At 31.3% G+C, this 15564-nt stretch overlaps 2 protein-coding genes across 4 annotated transcripts; both read left to right on the top strand.

Moving 5' to 3' along the window:
- The first annotated feature begins 1026 nt into the window (after positions 1-1026).
- Positions 1027-6016, top strand: Ciao1 (cytosolic iron-sulfur assembly component 1). 2 transcript variants are annotated; one of them, XM_088044591.1, is made up of 3 exons: positions 1027-1115; positions 1166-1689; positions 5455-6016. In XM_088044591.1, exons 2-3 carry the CDS (start codon positions 1231-1233, stop codon positions 5995-5997), a joined length of 1002 nt encoding a protein of 333 aa, XP_087900717.1. In that variant the 5' UTR covers positions 1027-1115; positions 1166-1230; the 3' UTR covers positions 5998-6016. The 2 variants fall into 2 exon arrangements, with proteins under 2 accessions (XP_087900717.1, XP_087900716.1); XM_088044590.1 differs by having other exon boundaries at positions 1056-1147; positions 1218-1689.
- On the top strand, positions 1035-13879 carry LOC148167717 (NIF3-like protein 1). 2 transcript variants are annotated; one of them, XM_088044593.1, is made up of 4 exons: positions 1035-1115; positions 6035-6341; positions 13229-13518; positions 13565-13879. In XM_088044593.1, exons 2-4 carry the CDS (start codon positions 6040-6042, stop codon positions 13834-13836), a joined length of 864 nt encoding a protein of 287 aa, XP_087900719.1. In that variant the 5' UTR covers positions 1035-1115; positions 6035-6039; the 3' UTR covers positions 13837-13879. The 2 variants fall into 2 exon arrangements, with proteins under 2 accessions (XP_087900719.1, XP_087900718.1); XM_088044592.1 differs by having other exon boundaries at positions 1056-1147.
- The last annotated feature ends 1685 nt before the right edge of the window (positions 13880-15564 follow it).

Raw genomic sequence — 15564 nt, 5'->3', positions numbered from 1 at the left:
CACCCCCAAAATCGTCTTTAATTTTAACGAGAAAATTTGTTTTTTATCACTGATAGTTTTGGCGTCGTGACGCCTTAAAAATGTAATTTTTAGTTAATTGTGAGGATTTGTGATATCAACCCGTAATTTATTATTTTTTTCAATATAAATATGTTAAAATTATCTCAGCTGTTATTTTAGATTCAATGCAAATTGTCTTCAAAATTTGAGAAAAAAATGCTGTTTTATCAAGTTAGTTTCCAATTTCATTACGTCAAAGTTGGGAACTACGTTTACACCCATCTGTCAGCATCTTGTGTCACAAATGACATCTATCCTTTGGCTCGCTTTAGATTGTAACAAAAGCCTTACTCGGTAAAATTGTCGCTTTGTCGATGTTAATTAACGATTTCTGGTGTCCATAAAGTGCAACATGCCCGTGTTAATCAAAATTGACCTTTATAAGAGGGAATGAAGTGACTTGTGAAATTTTGGTGTAAACGTAGTTTGCCGCTGCGCCGTCATAATTTTGAAAACTAACTTGATAAAACAGCGTTTTTTTCGCAAATTTGAAACACAATTTGCATTAGATTTGAAATAAAAACTCAGATATTTGTATCACAGTTATGTTGAAAAAAAATTGAATTCGCGAATATTTCCGCTATCATGTGATTCATTAAATTTCCATTCTAGGTAGGCCGTGTATTTTGGACGTGCGTTGACTTCTTGTTCGATAACTAGCAAATCTCGTAAATATTAAGTCGAAACTACTGTAATGGTGTTAGTTACGACATGCATTTTTTTCTCAAAGCTAACTGCGAATGAAAATTTAATGAATCACACAATATTATGAGCGTTATGCTAATTTCTAAAATTTTATCTTTAAAATTTAAGACGATTTTAGGGGTGGACACAAGTGTTGTCGGACCCCTGTATATGAAAATCACTAAAAACTGCGTTTTTTTATATATTTTTCATTAGCATTTTTATAGGCAACCAACAATACACTGAAACCCAAGTGCTGCCAACCATGAAACTGAAAATCTCCAGACTTCCTAACCTAGAAAACGATTTCACGCAGTTTCAAGTGATGATTCCCATTTTATGAGGTTATCAACGCAGCCACAGCCCCCCAGGTACAATTCCACCTTTCCTATATTTAAAGAAAGTAAGTTTAACGCCACAGATCTGAAACCTTTGAGAACTCTCCCCTGTAATGTTCACCATTGTCACTCCAGTTTTTGATCAATTATGGCAAAACTAGAGCCCCAACACACTTTAACCAAGCACGTGGGTCGCGTCTGGAACGTAAACTGGCACTTTAAAGGCGCCACATTCGCGTCATGCGGCGAAGACAAAACCATAAGAATTTGGTCGAAAGAGGGCTCAAATTGGATCAACAAAGTCATTTTGACCGATGGCCACAAGCGCACGATTCGGGAGGTCGCATGGTCACCGTGCGGCAACTATCTGGCGTCTGCAAGTTTCGACACCACCACGTGCATCTGGGATAAGAAATCCGGGGAGTTTGAGTGCAATGCCACTCTGGAGGGGCATGAAAATGAGGTGAAGAGTGTCGCTTGGGCCAAGTCCGGGCGGTTTCTGGCGACGTGCAGCAGGGACAAGTCTGTGTGGATTTGGGACATTGTTGACGAGGATGAATACGATTGTGCGGCGGTGCTCAATGCTCACACGCAAGATGTCAAGAAGGTGGGTTCAATTTCGATTTTATTAAGGTGTGCTATATTTCAGAATTGTTGACATCTCGGTAGGCCGTGTCTGTGTAAAACGCCTCTAACAATGTGAACGACTTTTAGCATTTTGGTTCTAAAACTGTCAATGTAACATTTTGAGGTTATGAAGTAAATTACTTTTTTAAGCTAAAGGATTGATATTTTAATCAGATTCTAAGTTGACGTGACACACATTACATACACATAGGGATAAATATAAATCTAAAAACACTAAATACGCTTATATTAGAAGATTCTGCCAACACAAATTTGACTTTCCAATGCACACTGAGATGTCAATCATTCTGAAATAAAGTATAGTATGGTCGAGACAAATTGAGCTGAAGTTTGTTGCGGATACTTTTTGAATGTTGCTAACTTCAGACCTTTCATGACAGTTGTAGTATTGGCAACGCTGCGAGCTGTCAACATAACCTACAAATTACATTTCTAGATTACATTTTTGTTTTTTAATTGCTAGGATGTCTGAAATAGTTACGTTTAAAGGTAGGTGGCAGAAACGAAAATTTGCAAAAAAAAAAGTTAAAAAACTCGGTTATTGACAAAGGATCGTGAAAATTTTCCGAAAAATGCGATAGAGACGTTTGCGACAACCAGGCAACGTTGCCACATTGACCTATGTAGGCTGTTGAAGTTTCACTTTCGGATTTCTTTCTTATTTTAAGAAAAAACTACGGTAAAAATTTAAATTAATTTATATTTAAAAAAAAATGTAATTTTAATAATTATTACGCTACAGCAATTAAATTTAGGGATTTTACTACTTTAAGGACGTTTATTACTGCCGCCAAATTAGGAAGTTGTAGAGCAGAAAAGACAGATTTTAGAAATTTTTAGTTAATTTTTAGTTTGCAAAAGAACTAAAATTATCATTTTTATTCAAAAAAAAATTATAATTCTGGTAATTTTTACGCAGTGACAATGAAATTTGGGAATTTTACTAGTTAAAATCTGTTTATCACCTCCTTCAAATTAGAAAGTTGTGGACCACAAAAGAAAGTTTTTAGAAATTTTTACTTTGCACAGGAACTAAAATTCTCATTTTTTTTTAAATTGAAATTTGTAATTCTGGTAAATTTGTCGCTGTAGCAATGAAATTTGAGGATTTTATTAGTTTGAGCTTATTTATCACCTCGTCCAAATTAAATATATTTTTATAAATTTTTAGTTTGCAAAAGAACTAAAATTATCATTTTTATTAAAAAAAAAAAAATTGTAATTCTGGTAATTTTTACGCCGTAGCAATGAAATTTGGGGATTTTACTAGCTTAAACTTGTTCATCACGTCCTCGGAATTATAAAGTTGTAGACCAGAGGAGACAGTTTTTAAAAATTTTTATTTTGCAAACGAACTTAAAATTCCCACTTTTTTCTAAATAAAAATTTGTAATTCTGACAGTTTTTACGCTGTGGCATTGAAATTTAGGAATTTTACTAGTTTGAACACGCTTACCACCTCCTCCAAATTACCGCCCGTAAAGTATGCAACCTCCCACTCTGGAGGATCAACAAACCGTATTAAATACCATTGAAAGCGTTGTTTAGATGCAGCATTTAATTATTTTTGACTGTGTTTTTACTATGGTTGGGTTGAAATCTTTTAATATGTATTATCTATACTGCCATTGAGTAGTAATTGTTTATTTTAGAAAACTTTTGGCGTAATTAATAATTAATTAATTAAATTTGATATTTTAAAAATCGCAAAAAAAAAGTTACAGGCCTTTGCTTGACGATGAAAATAAAAATAAAATTATAATATCTACAGATTAGACGAAAAAATAATACAGTGCTTTGTACTTTAAATGAATACGCTTTTATCTTCCTTAATTTTAGAAGAATGAATTTGAAAATGATAGATTGTCCACAAGTTTTTAAATAAACTACATTCCTTACAAAATTTCAACTTAAAAATCTTATTTTGATTTTTTTAATATTAAACTTTAAATTTGAACGTTAATTACACTGTGTAACAAAATTTGAAAAAGTCATATTTGTCTGATTTTTTTCTTAATATAGTTGCAGTTTGGCTTTCTTTTAAAGAATATAAATATCATTTGTTTCTCGCTTTGGAAAATTAACAATTATATTCATAAAATAATACAAAAGCGTTAAAAATACGATAAACTATTAAAATAAAATGCGGTTTTACGATAAAAATTTAAAATACAATTTTTGTTCTTTTTCTTTTTGTTAGCAAATGGAAAATAACAGCAACCCAAAATAGCAGTTACTGAAATGATCTTAAAGTTGTAAAGACACTGGAATTTGTAAATGTTATTGTCTTCAAAGACTCACGAATACCATGTCTTTTTTTTTTCTTATTTAATTGTTATAAAACATCCCCCTATGTAGATAAATAGATCCGCAAATAATTAACATTGTCATCTTTTGTGGTCACTTTTTAATTCGCAATAAGGCAAACAGCGAAAACAAAAATTTTTGAAATTTTTTTTTTTAATATATCGACATTTCGACCAAACCAACGATAAATATGAAAAAATAATTTAATTGTTTTTGTTGTTACATAGTGTTATTGATAATTAAATATTATTATTTCCTTCATTTCTGCTAAATAAGTGATTTTGTTTATTTTTTAGTTCGCATAAAATTACACTTAATGAAAACTCAAAATTTAAAGATTTTGGTTTGCCAATTCTTATTATACAATGTAATAGAATAAAAATTGGAAATTTAAAATTTTAATTTGAAATTGTATTCTAAGCAACTTCTCTTAGAATAATACCTAACTTTTAGAGTTAGAGATATTCGCGAAGTAAATTACAAGAAAATAGTTATATTCAAAAAATCCTAATAGATTGAATTTGCCATATCTGCTGTATTTAGTATCGTCATGGATTCTGGCTGTAATTAAACATTTTAAAGATTTTAAGAACTTGCAACCCAACTACAATACAAAAAATTATTAAATATTGCATCTAAATAACTCTTTCAATGGTATTTAAATGGAGCGGCAGGGTTTGTTAATCCTCCAGAGTGGGAGGTTGCATAGGTGATAAAAACAAATAGGTTAGCTGCCTAATTGACAATTTGATTACACAAAACGGCCTTTCAGGCTATGCCGTCTTTTCACTATTAAATCCTTTGTTTTGCAATCCAACAGGCTGTAAAAGAAACGTTTCTAACGGAAACACTGCCTAATTTTCAGAACTGTCAAAAATTTGACAGCTATTTTCACACTAAAAATCTCCATTAAAATCATTCTTTTGCAACAAATTTTAAATTAGTTATTGATTAATACACTCAACTTTGACAACGTGTTAATCTCAAAAATCGCCACATTCAATTTTCCCCTAATTTTCTCCCTAAAGAGTTGAAAGCCAGTTTTATACTCAAAAAGTTTCGAAAATTTACACGAGAGAGTGGACTGATAGCAATGAGCAGGCCTAATTGACAATTTGATTACACAAAACGGCCTTTTAAAAGAAACGTTTTTAACGGAAACACTGCCCGATTTTCACAAATGTCAAAAATTTGACAACTATTTTTTCACCAAAAATCTCCCTAGGCAACGTTGCCGGTTGTAATGCAGGGGAAGATAAAAAAAAACGGACTTTACTTTATAAGCGGAAGTGCCCACACTCCATTGTTTTGTCAGTGCTACCAAAATCAGAACAAAGTCATGGCCTCCTATTTTTTTTTTAAATAATCAATGCTCACACCTATGGCCACTCTGATGCTAGAAACATTTATATTGCAGGTAGTCTGGCACCCAACCGAAGACATCCTCGCCTCAGCCTCCTACGACAACACCATCAAGCTCTTCAAAGAGGACCTTTCCGACAACGACTGGATCTGCTTCGCCACTTTAGAAGGCCATGAATCCACAGTTTGGAGCCTCAGCTGGCACAAAGACGGCAAGAGATTAGTTTCTTGCAGCGACGACACCACGCTGAAGATCTGGCAACAGTACCTTCCTGGCAATAACGAAGGCGTGGTCACCGAAACTGAGACATGGAAGTGCATTTGCACCATTTCCGGCCACCACAACAGAACCATCTATGACGTCAGTTGGAGCTCCAATGATTTAATCGCCACAGCCTGTGGAGACGACGCCATACGGATATTCAAAGAAGACGACGGCGGCGATGACGCCGCCCCCACGTTCAGCCAGATTGTGTGCATAGATCGCGCTCATTCCCAAGACGTGAACTGCGTGGCTTGGAATCCGGTAACTCCTGATGTTTTGGTCTCTGGTAGTGACGATGGTGAAATCAAAATCTGGAAGTTCTCAGAGTTGTAGAATAAATAGTTGAGCAGTCTTTCTTTTCCTTCCACAGATTAAATGTTGAAGGTCTTTGTCAGCACCCTTAGCCATTATCCTAGTCTCGTCACAAAGAACCGCGCAATGTCGACAGTCAAAGACATTGTTAACACTTTACAGTCGTACGCACCTTTGAGTTTGGCGGAGAGCTGGGACAATGTAGGCCTCCTGGTGGACCCCATGAGCGATGCCAAAGTCAAGACGATTTTCTTGACCAACGATCTCACTGAAGATGTCCTGGATGAAGCGAGAAACGTCGGGGCTAATCTCATCGTCACGTACCATCCAAACATCTTCCGGGGGCTGAAGACGCTGTCGTCTAAGTATGATTTAATTAGAAAAACTCATCATTTGGTAACGCTGAAAAAAAAACAATTGAAAAATTATATCTGGATGCAGAGGCGGATTAAGGTCAATTGAGGCCCCGGGCACATGAGGTTTTTTTTACATTGTCTTTAGTGTTGCGTTTAGATTCTCTATAAACTTTCTAGATTTTTTTTTTTTTTTATATTTCACTTATACAAGGTGATTTTTTTAAAACGGCAGGCGTTGTAGAATTTTTATTTATGCACCGATTTCAAAAATTTTAAAAACAAATTAAATGGTTTTTAATTTACTATAAACTGATGATTTTAAAATTTTTCTAAATGCCTTAGTATCTTTTGGGCGATACTCAACTTTCTTATTTTAAATTGGAACCCATTTTTTTTTTCATAATTTGGAAGATATTAAATTTCTTGATTCAGAAATGTGTAATATGTTCTACTTTTACCAAAAATATTTTTTTAAAAATTATCAAAATTGAAAAAAAAATTAGCAATAAGAGTTAATAAAATCTAGGTGCATGGTGTCAAATAAACGAATGTCGTTATTGCAATGTCAAAAAGCAGCAAATAACAGAAAGGATCGCATTTTTTTTTTGAAATTATTAATAACAGAAGACAATAATAATTACAAATCGGAAAAAACAACTACCTAATTTAATTAAAATACTGTTGAAACGCCATCCCGTTTTTTTCATTGCACAATTGACACCTACGAGAAATCCATTGTGCATTGTAAGGTGTAGCCCCATCTTGTTGAAAGAAAACTTGTTCTTTCTGTAACTTGCTGCTTCTTGACATTACAATAACGATATTATGTTATTTGACACCACGCACCTAGATTTTATTAACTTTTATTGCCTAAATTTTTTCATTTTTGATATTTTTTTTTTTAATATTTTTGTAAAAGTAGAACATATTACACATTTCTGAATCAAGAAAATTAATATCTTCCAAATTATGAAAAAAAAAATGGGTGTCAATTTAAAATAAGAAAGTTGAGTATCGCCCAAAAGATACTAAGACATTTAGAAAAATTTTAAAATCATCAGCTTATGGGAAATTAAAAACTATTTAATTTGTTTTTTAAATTTTTGAAATCGGTTCATAAATAAAAATTCTACAACGCCTGCCGTTTTTAAAAAATCACCCTGTATTTTAATAGTGAATGAAGTGAATCATCCTAAAAAAAAACATGCAATTTCAACGAAATTTTAGTACCTTCGAGAAGATAATGCGTTATAAATGCACTGTATATAATTTTGGCCTGAATGCTTTAGTTTGTAATATACTGAGTGTTAAAGACTCGCATGCCTAGGCTAAAAAAAATAATCTAGAAATGTTTACGATACTTATAGAAATATATAGGTGGAATATAAAAGCCAATTAAACACATTTTAAGAAAAAAAGGCCGCCAATCAATAAATTTCAAGTTTTCTAAAAGTATTACGCTTTTTTTTTAGCTAAACTGTTTTACTTTTTTCCCCAAACGTTTTGTTTAATCGTTTTATTTTTTTTCGACCGATGTTTATAGCAATGTATTATTTTCTCCTTATTTGGCCTATAAACTCGGTTTGATAGGTTAATACGGGTGCTGAAATTAAAATAACAATTGAATGTTGTAAAGCACATTTTAAAATCACTAATTTTAAAATAATCTCCTTTAGAATGGGTTTTTCTGAATGGGATTGTAAACATATTTTTCTTTTTATGATTCTATACCAAAGCTCATTACTATCGGTCCACTCATTAAAAAGTTAAGTTGGCAGCAGCCCTTAGTGATTTTTATTGGTAACAGTTGGCAGTAAGAGCGTTTGACCCTGACGCAACTGTGGCATGCGTCAGCATTGCCAAAACTTGTTAAATCTATTAATCATTCTTTTGCAACAAATTTTAAATTAGTTATTGATTAATACACTCAACTTTGACAACGTGTTAACCTCAAAAATCGCTACATTTAATTTTCTCCCTTAGGAATTGAAAGCCAGATTTACACCCACAAATTTTTCGAAAATTTACACTAGAGAGTGGACTGATAGCAATGAGCTGGACTTTATATTTTAATGTGCCTACATATTTTTTGCTATTATGTTGGTTTTTTGATAACCTCAGTTGTAAAATAAAGTATCACAGGAACAATAAAAATGAACAATTCTACTAATAAAGTGAGCTTGCCACCCGAAATTTTTAAAAACTTAGTTTAACAAGAAGTGTTAAGAGAATTTAATTGCATAAAAGATGTGTTAAAATAAGTCTTATTTTCTATTTTATGTAGTTCTTGATAACTTGAAGTAGTTTAGAAGCATATGCTTAAAAATACTAGTAATCATCATAAGGAAGCCACAGATTTTTAGACTTACTTTCGATTTTCTTCGAATTCTCTATATTTTTTTTATTTTTTTTAATCTCGATTTTCTTTATTTTTTTTGGATTATTTTTATTTCTCTGTTTTTCTGCTTAGCTTCTCTCTCTATGTATATTTTTAAAATTCTGTATATTTTGTCTAAAATCTTATTGAATTTTATGGATTCGATTAGCTGTTCGAATTTGGATTCTGCATTTTTTACGTTTTCTCTCGTTGATTTCCTAGATTGTTTTTAAATGATTAAGTATGCTTTAACTTCTTTATTGACTTTACATTAGCATCTTTAGAATCTCTTTATATTCTCCATCTTTACTTAAAATTCTCATTGCATTTACGTCAAGTACTCTCTGGATTAAAATGTATTTAATTAATTCTCTGAATTACCTATTTTAAAATTATTTTCTAGATTTTGTCTAGTTTTTGTGTAGTCTCTAGCTACTTACAGTTTTTCTCCAATATCCTGGGAATTATCAGAGATCTTCTAGAATACTACTGATTTCTTAGATTCTTTAAATTCCTTTTAGATTCTCTTTCAACTCCTTACATTTGGTTTATCTTTAAAATTTCTAGTTGTTTTCTCCAAATTCTCTTCTTCGTATTTTCTAAATTTCGGCTGAATTGTATGGAGCAATTTTGTGTTTTTCTTAAATAGTTTAAAAATTTTACCATCTAATGATCCCCTTTAGATTCACAAGATTTTCTTATACTTTTGATTCTCTTTAAATTTTTATCGATTATTCTTAGATTGTCTTTACTGTCTCTAAACCTTTTACATAGATTAATTTTAGATTTTTTTTCTACATTCTGAATTCTCTTTGCATTCTCTCTACATTATCTTAATTTATTTTTTCTTTTTTTATTTTTGATTTTTACTTTTGATTGATTTAAATAGTCTATAATTTCCCTTTCAATTTTTTTTATTTTTTAGTCTCTGGTTGTTTTAGATTAATTTTAGTTTGTTATTTCAAAATGAAATTTGCCAGATACTCTTTGTTTTTTTTTATCTTTGTAGATTCTCTGATTTTTCTTTGTAATTCTTTTGGATTTCCTAAATTTTGTTTACAATCTTTAATTTCACCTGGAATTCTTCTTAGATTGTTAAAATTCTCTTTTCTTCCGATACTTTAGAGCTCTAGATCTAACTTTCTTTCTTTCGTCTCTTTACATTGTCTAGGGTTTCTGTAGATTTTTCTTATATTGTTTTATATTCCTGTAATCCAAAGAGTTTTTTTAGATTTGTTTTACTTTTTATTCTGCATACATTCTCCTGAAATGCTGTATTTGTGATTTCTCTTGGATTGCCTTTGGAGTTTTTGTTTTTTGTAGATTTTCTTAGGTTCTCTCTAGATTCATTTTACATTTTTATAAATTCTCTGTGATCTAATTTTCCTTTTAGATTTTTCACAGATTCTTTTTATATTCCTTTAAAACGAACCTAAATTCTTTCTAGTTATTCTCTAACATCCTGGGAATATTAGAGATTATCTAGAATACTATTGAATTCTTAGTTCCGTAAATTCTGAATTTTATAGATTACTCTTGATTTTCTGAAAGTCTTTCTAGATTGTAGATTCTCGTTGAATTCTCCTTGGATTCTACAGATTTTTTCTATTTGAAGTTATTTATAATATTTTTGGAATATCTGGATTTTTTTTGGATTTCCAATTCTCCTTGTTTCCCTTTAAAATTTTCTTAGTTTTTGCTTTTTTTATTAATTTTAGTCTGTTATGTGAAAACGAAATTTTCTAGAATTTTTTATCTTACTAGACTACATAAATTCACTTAATTTCGTTAGATTGTCTTGAATTCTCTTTGTAATTCTTCTAGGATTTTTATATTTACCTTAAATTCATAAAATTCACCTTCAATCCTTGGATATTTGAACGTTTTAAACTGTGCATAAGTTCTCACTGAATTTTTTTTTATTCTCTAGATCTAGATTTTCTTTGTTTTCTCTAAACTCTATCTAATTTTCTGTAGATTTTTCTTATGTGTTATATTTTTCCTAATTAAAGATTCTCTTTAAATTTTCTGTATTTTTGATTCTCTATAAATTCTCCTGAAATTCTGAATTTGTGGTTATTCTTGAATTGCCTTTAGAGTCTAGCGGCCGGTTTACAGAAGTTAAATCCTTAATTTCAATTAAATACTTAACATCATATTAAAGTGACTTATGATTATTTTTCCTCCAATCAAATGTCAGCAATCGTCAAATTAATTGCGAGATTAAATTAATTAAATTATTGTGTAAACCGGCCCTTGATGTTTTAAATTAATTTTAGATATTATATAAATATAATATTATATAATATATATACAAGGTGTTTATAAATGTTTCTAGCATCAAGGGTGGCTATTAAATGTCAAAGTTTAGATTTTTTTCAACTGACATTTGTAGTTAACCTCAATCATTGAACAGAGTTAATTTTAGTATTAAAATTGTCGAATTTACTGGATCTTTAAAAAAAACTAAAATCTAAAATTGCCAATTCGTGATCTAAAATTCTGTAATTTTGTACACTTAATAAACGCCTCTAAATTAACAAGTTTACCAAATGTGGCAGCCTTAGCGTTAAAATTGATTAATTTACAGAATTTAAAAATGTATATTGGATTTTGGATTCTTCTTAGTAAAAATGAAAATTTATAAAATTCGCAATTTGTGGTCTTAAGTTTTGTAATTTTGTGCACCTAATAAACGTCCATTATGTAACAAGTCTACCAACTTTGACAGCATTAGTATCAAAATTGTCGAATTTGTGGGATTTTAGAAAAAAATCTAAATTTCGACTCCTTCCTATACATGAAAAATTCTAAAATTCGTAATTTGTGATATAAAATTCTGCAATTTTGTACACTTAAGAAACGCCTTTAAGGTAACAAATACACTAAATTTAAGAACATTAGCGATAAAATTGTTGAATTTACAGATTGTTTTAAAATGTGAACATTGTGTTCTTCCTAGTCTAGAAATAAAAAATTCTAAAATTTGCAATTCGTGATCTAAAATTTTGTAATTTTGTACACTTAATAAACGCCTGTAAAGTAACAATTGTACCAAATTAGACAGCGTTACCGTTAAAATTGTTCAATTTACAGAATTTAAAAAAAAATGATTTTCGAGTTTTTTTTAGTCGAAATGAAAATTTCTAAAATTCGCAATTTGTGGTCTAAAATTTTGTAATTTGGTAATCTTAATATACGTCTCCTAAGTAAAAAGTTTCCAAAATTTGACAGGATTGGGTTAAAATTGTTGAATTTATAGAATTTAAAACAAAATTGAATTTTGAGTTCTTTCTCGTCGAAGTGAAAATTCCTAAAATTCGCAATTCGTGATCTAAATTTCTGTAATTTTGTATACGTAATTAACGCCTCTTTGGTAACACGTCTACCAAACTTGACAGACTTAGCGGTAAAATTGTTCAATTTACAGAATTTAAAAAAAAATAAATTTTGAGCTTTTCCTAATCGAAGTAAGAATTTCTAAATTTCGCAATTCCTGATCTAAATTTCTGTAATTTTGTACACTTAATAAACGCCTGTTATCTAACAAGTCTACCAACTTTGACAGCATTAGTATCAAAATTGTCGAATTTGCAGGATTTTAGAAAAAATCTAAATTTCGACTCCTTCCTATACATGAAAAATTCTAAAATTCGTAATTTGTGATATAAAATTCTGCAATTTCGTACTTAAGAAATGCCTTTTAGTTAACAAGTTCACTAAATTTGAGAACATTCCGATTAAATTGTTGAATTTATAGATTTTTTTAAAATGTGTTCTTAGACTAGTAATAAAAAATTCTAAAATTTGCCATTCGTGATCTAAAATTTATAGGCCACATAAAGAGAAAATAATACATTGCTATAAACATCGGTAGGAAAAGAATATTACGATTGAACAAAACATTTGGAGAAAAAAGTAAAACCGTTTAGCTAAAGAAAAAGCGTAATACTTTTAGAAAACTTGAAATTTATTATTTGGCGGCCTTTTTGAAATATGTAGTGTAAAATAATGTCAATAAAGCATTTTTTTTTCTTAAAATGTGTTTAATTGGCTTTTATGTTCCACCTATACAAGGTGTTATCTTGAGTAGAAAAATCTAAACTTTGACATTTCATAGCCCCCCTTGATGCCTAGAAACATTTATTAAACACTTTATATATATATGTATATATTATAATATAATATAAATTATAATATTATATTATTATTCTCTGAATTGTGTTTATTTTTCATGTTTTTTTTTTAATATTTTTTTTAGATTTTCTTTGATTTCTCTCGAAATTCTCTCCTTTCTTTTAGATTTGTCTCGGATTCTCTATATCTAGATCTTTTTGGATTAATTTAACATTTTCTATAACTTTTCAATGTGCTAATTTTCCTTTTAGATTTTCTAGATTCCGTTAAGATGAACTTAAATTTTCTCTAGATTGTCTAAATTTTGTAGATTCTCATTAGATTTTGTTACCAAATTCACTTCTTTAAATCACATAGGTTCTTAAACAATCATTATTTTTAGTTCTTGGAAAGAGCGAATAGTCGTCCAATGCATCAAGCACGAAATCGCCGTATTTTCTCCTCACACCTCCTGGGACTCGGTGGAAGGCGGCGTCAACGACTGGTTGGCCACAGCCTTCAAATTCAGATTAATCAAACCGATTCAAGAAAGACTCGACAACCCTCGCCAAGGAGCTGGAAGACTGTTGATGCTGGAAAGTCCAACAAGCGTGCAGAACGTGACTGAGTTCGTCAAGAAGCACATTGGGATGCAGCATGTCCGCCTGGCCTTGGGACGCCACAAAGACCTAAGTAAGTCTCTTTACTGTTAAATTTTTTCATTGAGATTTTCTTTTAGACTCACTGGTGACTTCCATAGCGCTCTGCGCGGGCTCAGGAAGCTCCGTTCTAAGCGGAGTCGAAGCCGATCTTTACTTAACTGGAGAAATGTCGCATCATGATGTCTTGGACGCCACTCAAAATGGCGTCCACGTCGTTTTGTGCGAGCACAGTAACAGTGAAAGAGGTTTCTTGCGGGTTTTCCAGCGGCGGTTGAAGGAGAGTTTGTTGCCTGAAGAAGTGGAAGTTGTCGTTTCGAAAGTCGACAGGGATCCACTGAGTACAGTGTGAACTTGATTTTATTGATCTAGGCAAATACAGGTTTTTAGATGAACTCTCCTGTGTAAATTTTTGGGTGTAAATCAGGCTTTCAAATCTTTAGGGAGAAAATTCGATTTTTGAGGTTAGCACGTTGTCAAAGTTGAGTGTATTAATCAATCTAATTAAACATTTGGTGCTACAGAAAGTTTTTAATACAGATTTAACAAGTTTTGGCAATTTTTGTAGGACGATTAGCTTCTACAGTTCGTACAGTGAGAGTTTGAATGACAGAAAAGTCACTAAATCTACGCAATAAATACGCGCGAAATTTAAAATAACAAAGTAACCCCAGTTACTGACCACGGTGAATCGAGTATATACGGTGGCCGCATCTCTCTAGCCGGACAGAATGATGACGTCACAGTCGCCCTGTAGAGAGCGGTTGCATGAACATTTTACGATTATTTCAATTAAATTTCGCAGAAATAATGTTTAAACTTTTATTAACATATCAGAAAATTATACAGCGATTCTTTTCACTTTAGGGAAAAGCATTTTCTAACCATTTCTTAGCTATAATTTAGCAGAAATATTATTTTAACAGTAGACTATAAAATGTTACTTCTGGACCACGGCATTTGGCGTCTTAAAAATCACGGCAAAATCCTACAAATTTAACTGTTTGCCTAAAAGCAAACAACCAAAAAAGGGCAAAAACCCTTTAAAAAGCATTAATTTTTATGCACCCCAAAAGTACCCAAATATCTGTAGACCACCAAAAATTGGGCACACAAAAAAACGGGGTAGAATTCTACAAATTTAGTGTTTTTCCAAAAGTAGACAACCAAAAACGTTCCAAAAAACTTAGAAAATGCCTTGTTTTTAAACACCCCAAAATGGCTTTCTATTTCTGGACCAGGGCATTTGGCGTGTTAAAAAACAGGACAGAATCCTACAAATTTTGCTGTTTGCTCAAAAGTCAACAACCAAAAAAGGCATTAATTTTTATCCACTCCAAAAGTACCCAAATATCTGTAGACCACCAAAAATTGGGCACATGAAAAAACCGTTAAAATCTCCCAAAATAATGCAAAATCATCTCAAGAGCACTCTGAAAAACTTTCCAAATCCGTTGTTTTTAGACATTCCAAATGGCTTTGTATTTCTGGACCAGACCAGTTGGCGCATGCAAAAAAAAGTAAAAACATTACCAAATCAAAGAGGTATATTTGGCGCCCTACAAAACAAGGCAGGATCCTAAAAATTTATGTTTTCCCAAAAGTTAACAACCGAAAAAGACATAAAATCCTTCAAAAATCATAGTTTTTAATGTGAGCAAAAAATACTCTAAAGTTTCTTTTCTTGTAAATCAATAGCCCATCAGAAATTGGACATATGAGAAAACTGTTGTAAATCATCCAAAATCAAACCTAATTATGTTAAAAGCACCCAAAAAAAACCTTACCAGAATTCCTTGTTTTGAGTCACCCCAAAATGTATTTACTTCTAGACCAATACATTGGCGCATGCGAAAAATTCACCGGTCGGAATGGCGACTGGTAAAAATATTAGACAAATAAGAGCTCTTGTTTTTAAATACCTCAAAATAGATGAACCAAGTATTACGCTTCCCATCTACGATTATGCACATTGTTAATATTAGTTAATAAAAATCTGCCATCTAGCAGAGAAAAAGAGAATAAAGTCTTCCTGTCTGCGACTCACAGATCGTTAAACCTAGCTTAATTGTCTATGCTG

Source organism: Gnatocerus cornutus, chromosome 9 (assembly GCF_029298725.1).
Source record: "Gnatocerus cornutus isolate USDA-ARS CGAHR chromosome 9, icGnaCorn1.1, whole genome shotgun sequence".
NCBI lineage: Eukaryota > Metazoa > Arthropoda > Insecta > Coleoptera > Tenebrionidae > Gnatocerus > Gnatocerus cornutus.
The sequence above is the reverse complement of the archived record's forward strand: the minus strand, read 5'-3'. Positions and strand labels throughout refer to the sequence as shown.

Excerpts from the sequence above, each read along its gene's own strand:
- Ciao1 (XM_088044591.1), top strand. The coding sequence starts at position 1,231 with ATGGCAAAACTAGAGCCCCAACACACTTTAACCAAGCACGTGGGTCGC. Across the intron at positions 1,690-5,454 it reads ACACGCAAGATGTCAAGAAG|GTAGTCTGGCACCCAACCGA; the intron begins GTGGGTTCAATT and ends TTTATATTGCAG.
- LOC148167717 (XM_088044593.1), top strand. The coding sequence starts at position 6,040 with ATGTTGAAGGTCTTTGTCAGCACCCTTAGCCATTATCCTAGTCTCGTC. Across the intron at positions 6,342-13,228 it reads CTGAAGACGCTGTCGTCTAA|TTCTTGGAAAGAGCGAATAG; the intron begins GTATGATTTAAT and ends CATTATTTTTAG. Across the intron at positions 13,519-13,564 it reads GGGACGCCACAAAGACCTAA|ACTCACTGGTGACTTCCATA; the intron begins GTAAGTCTCTTT and ends ATTTTCTTTTAG.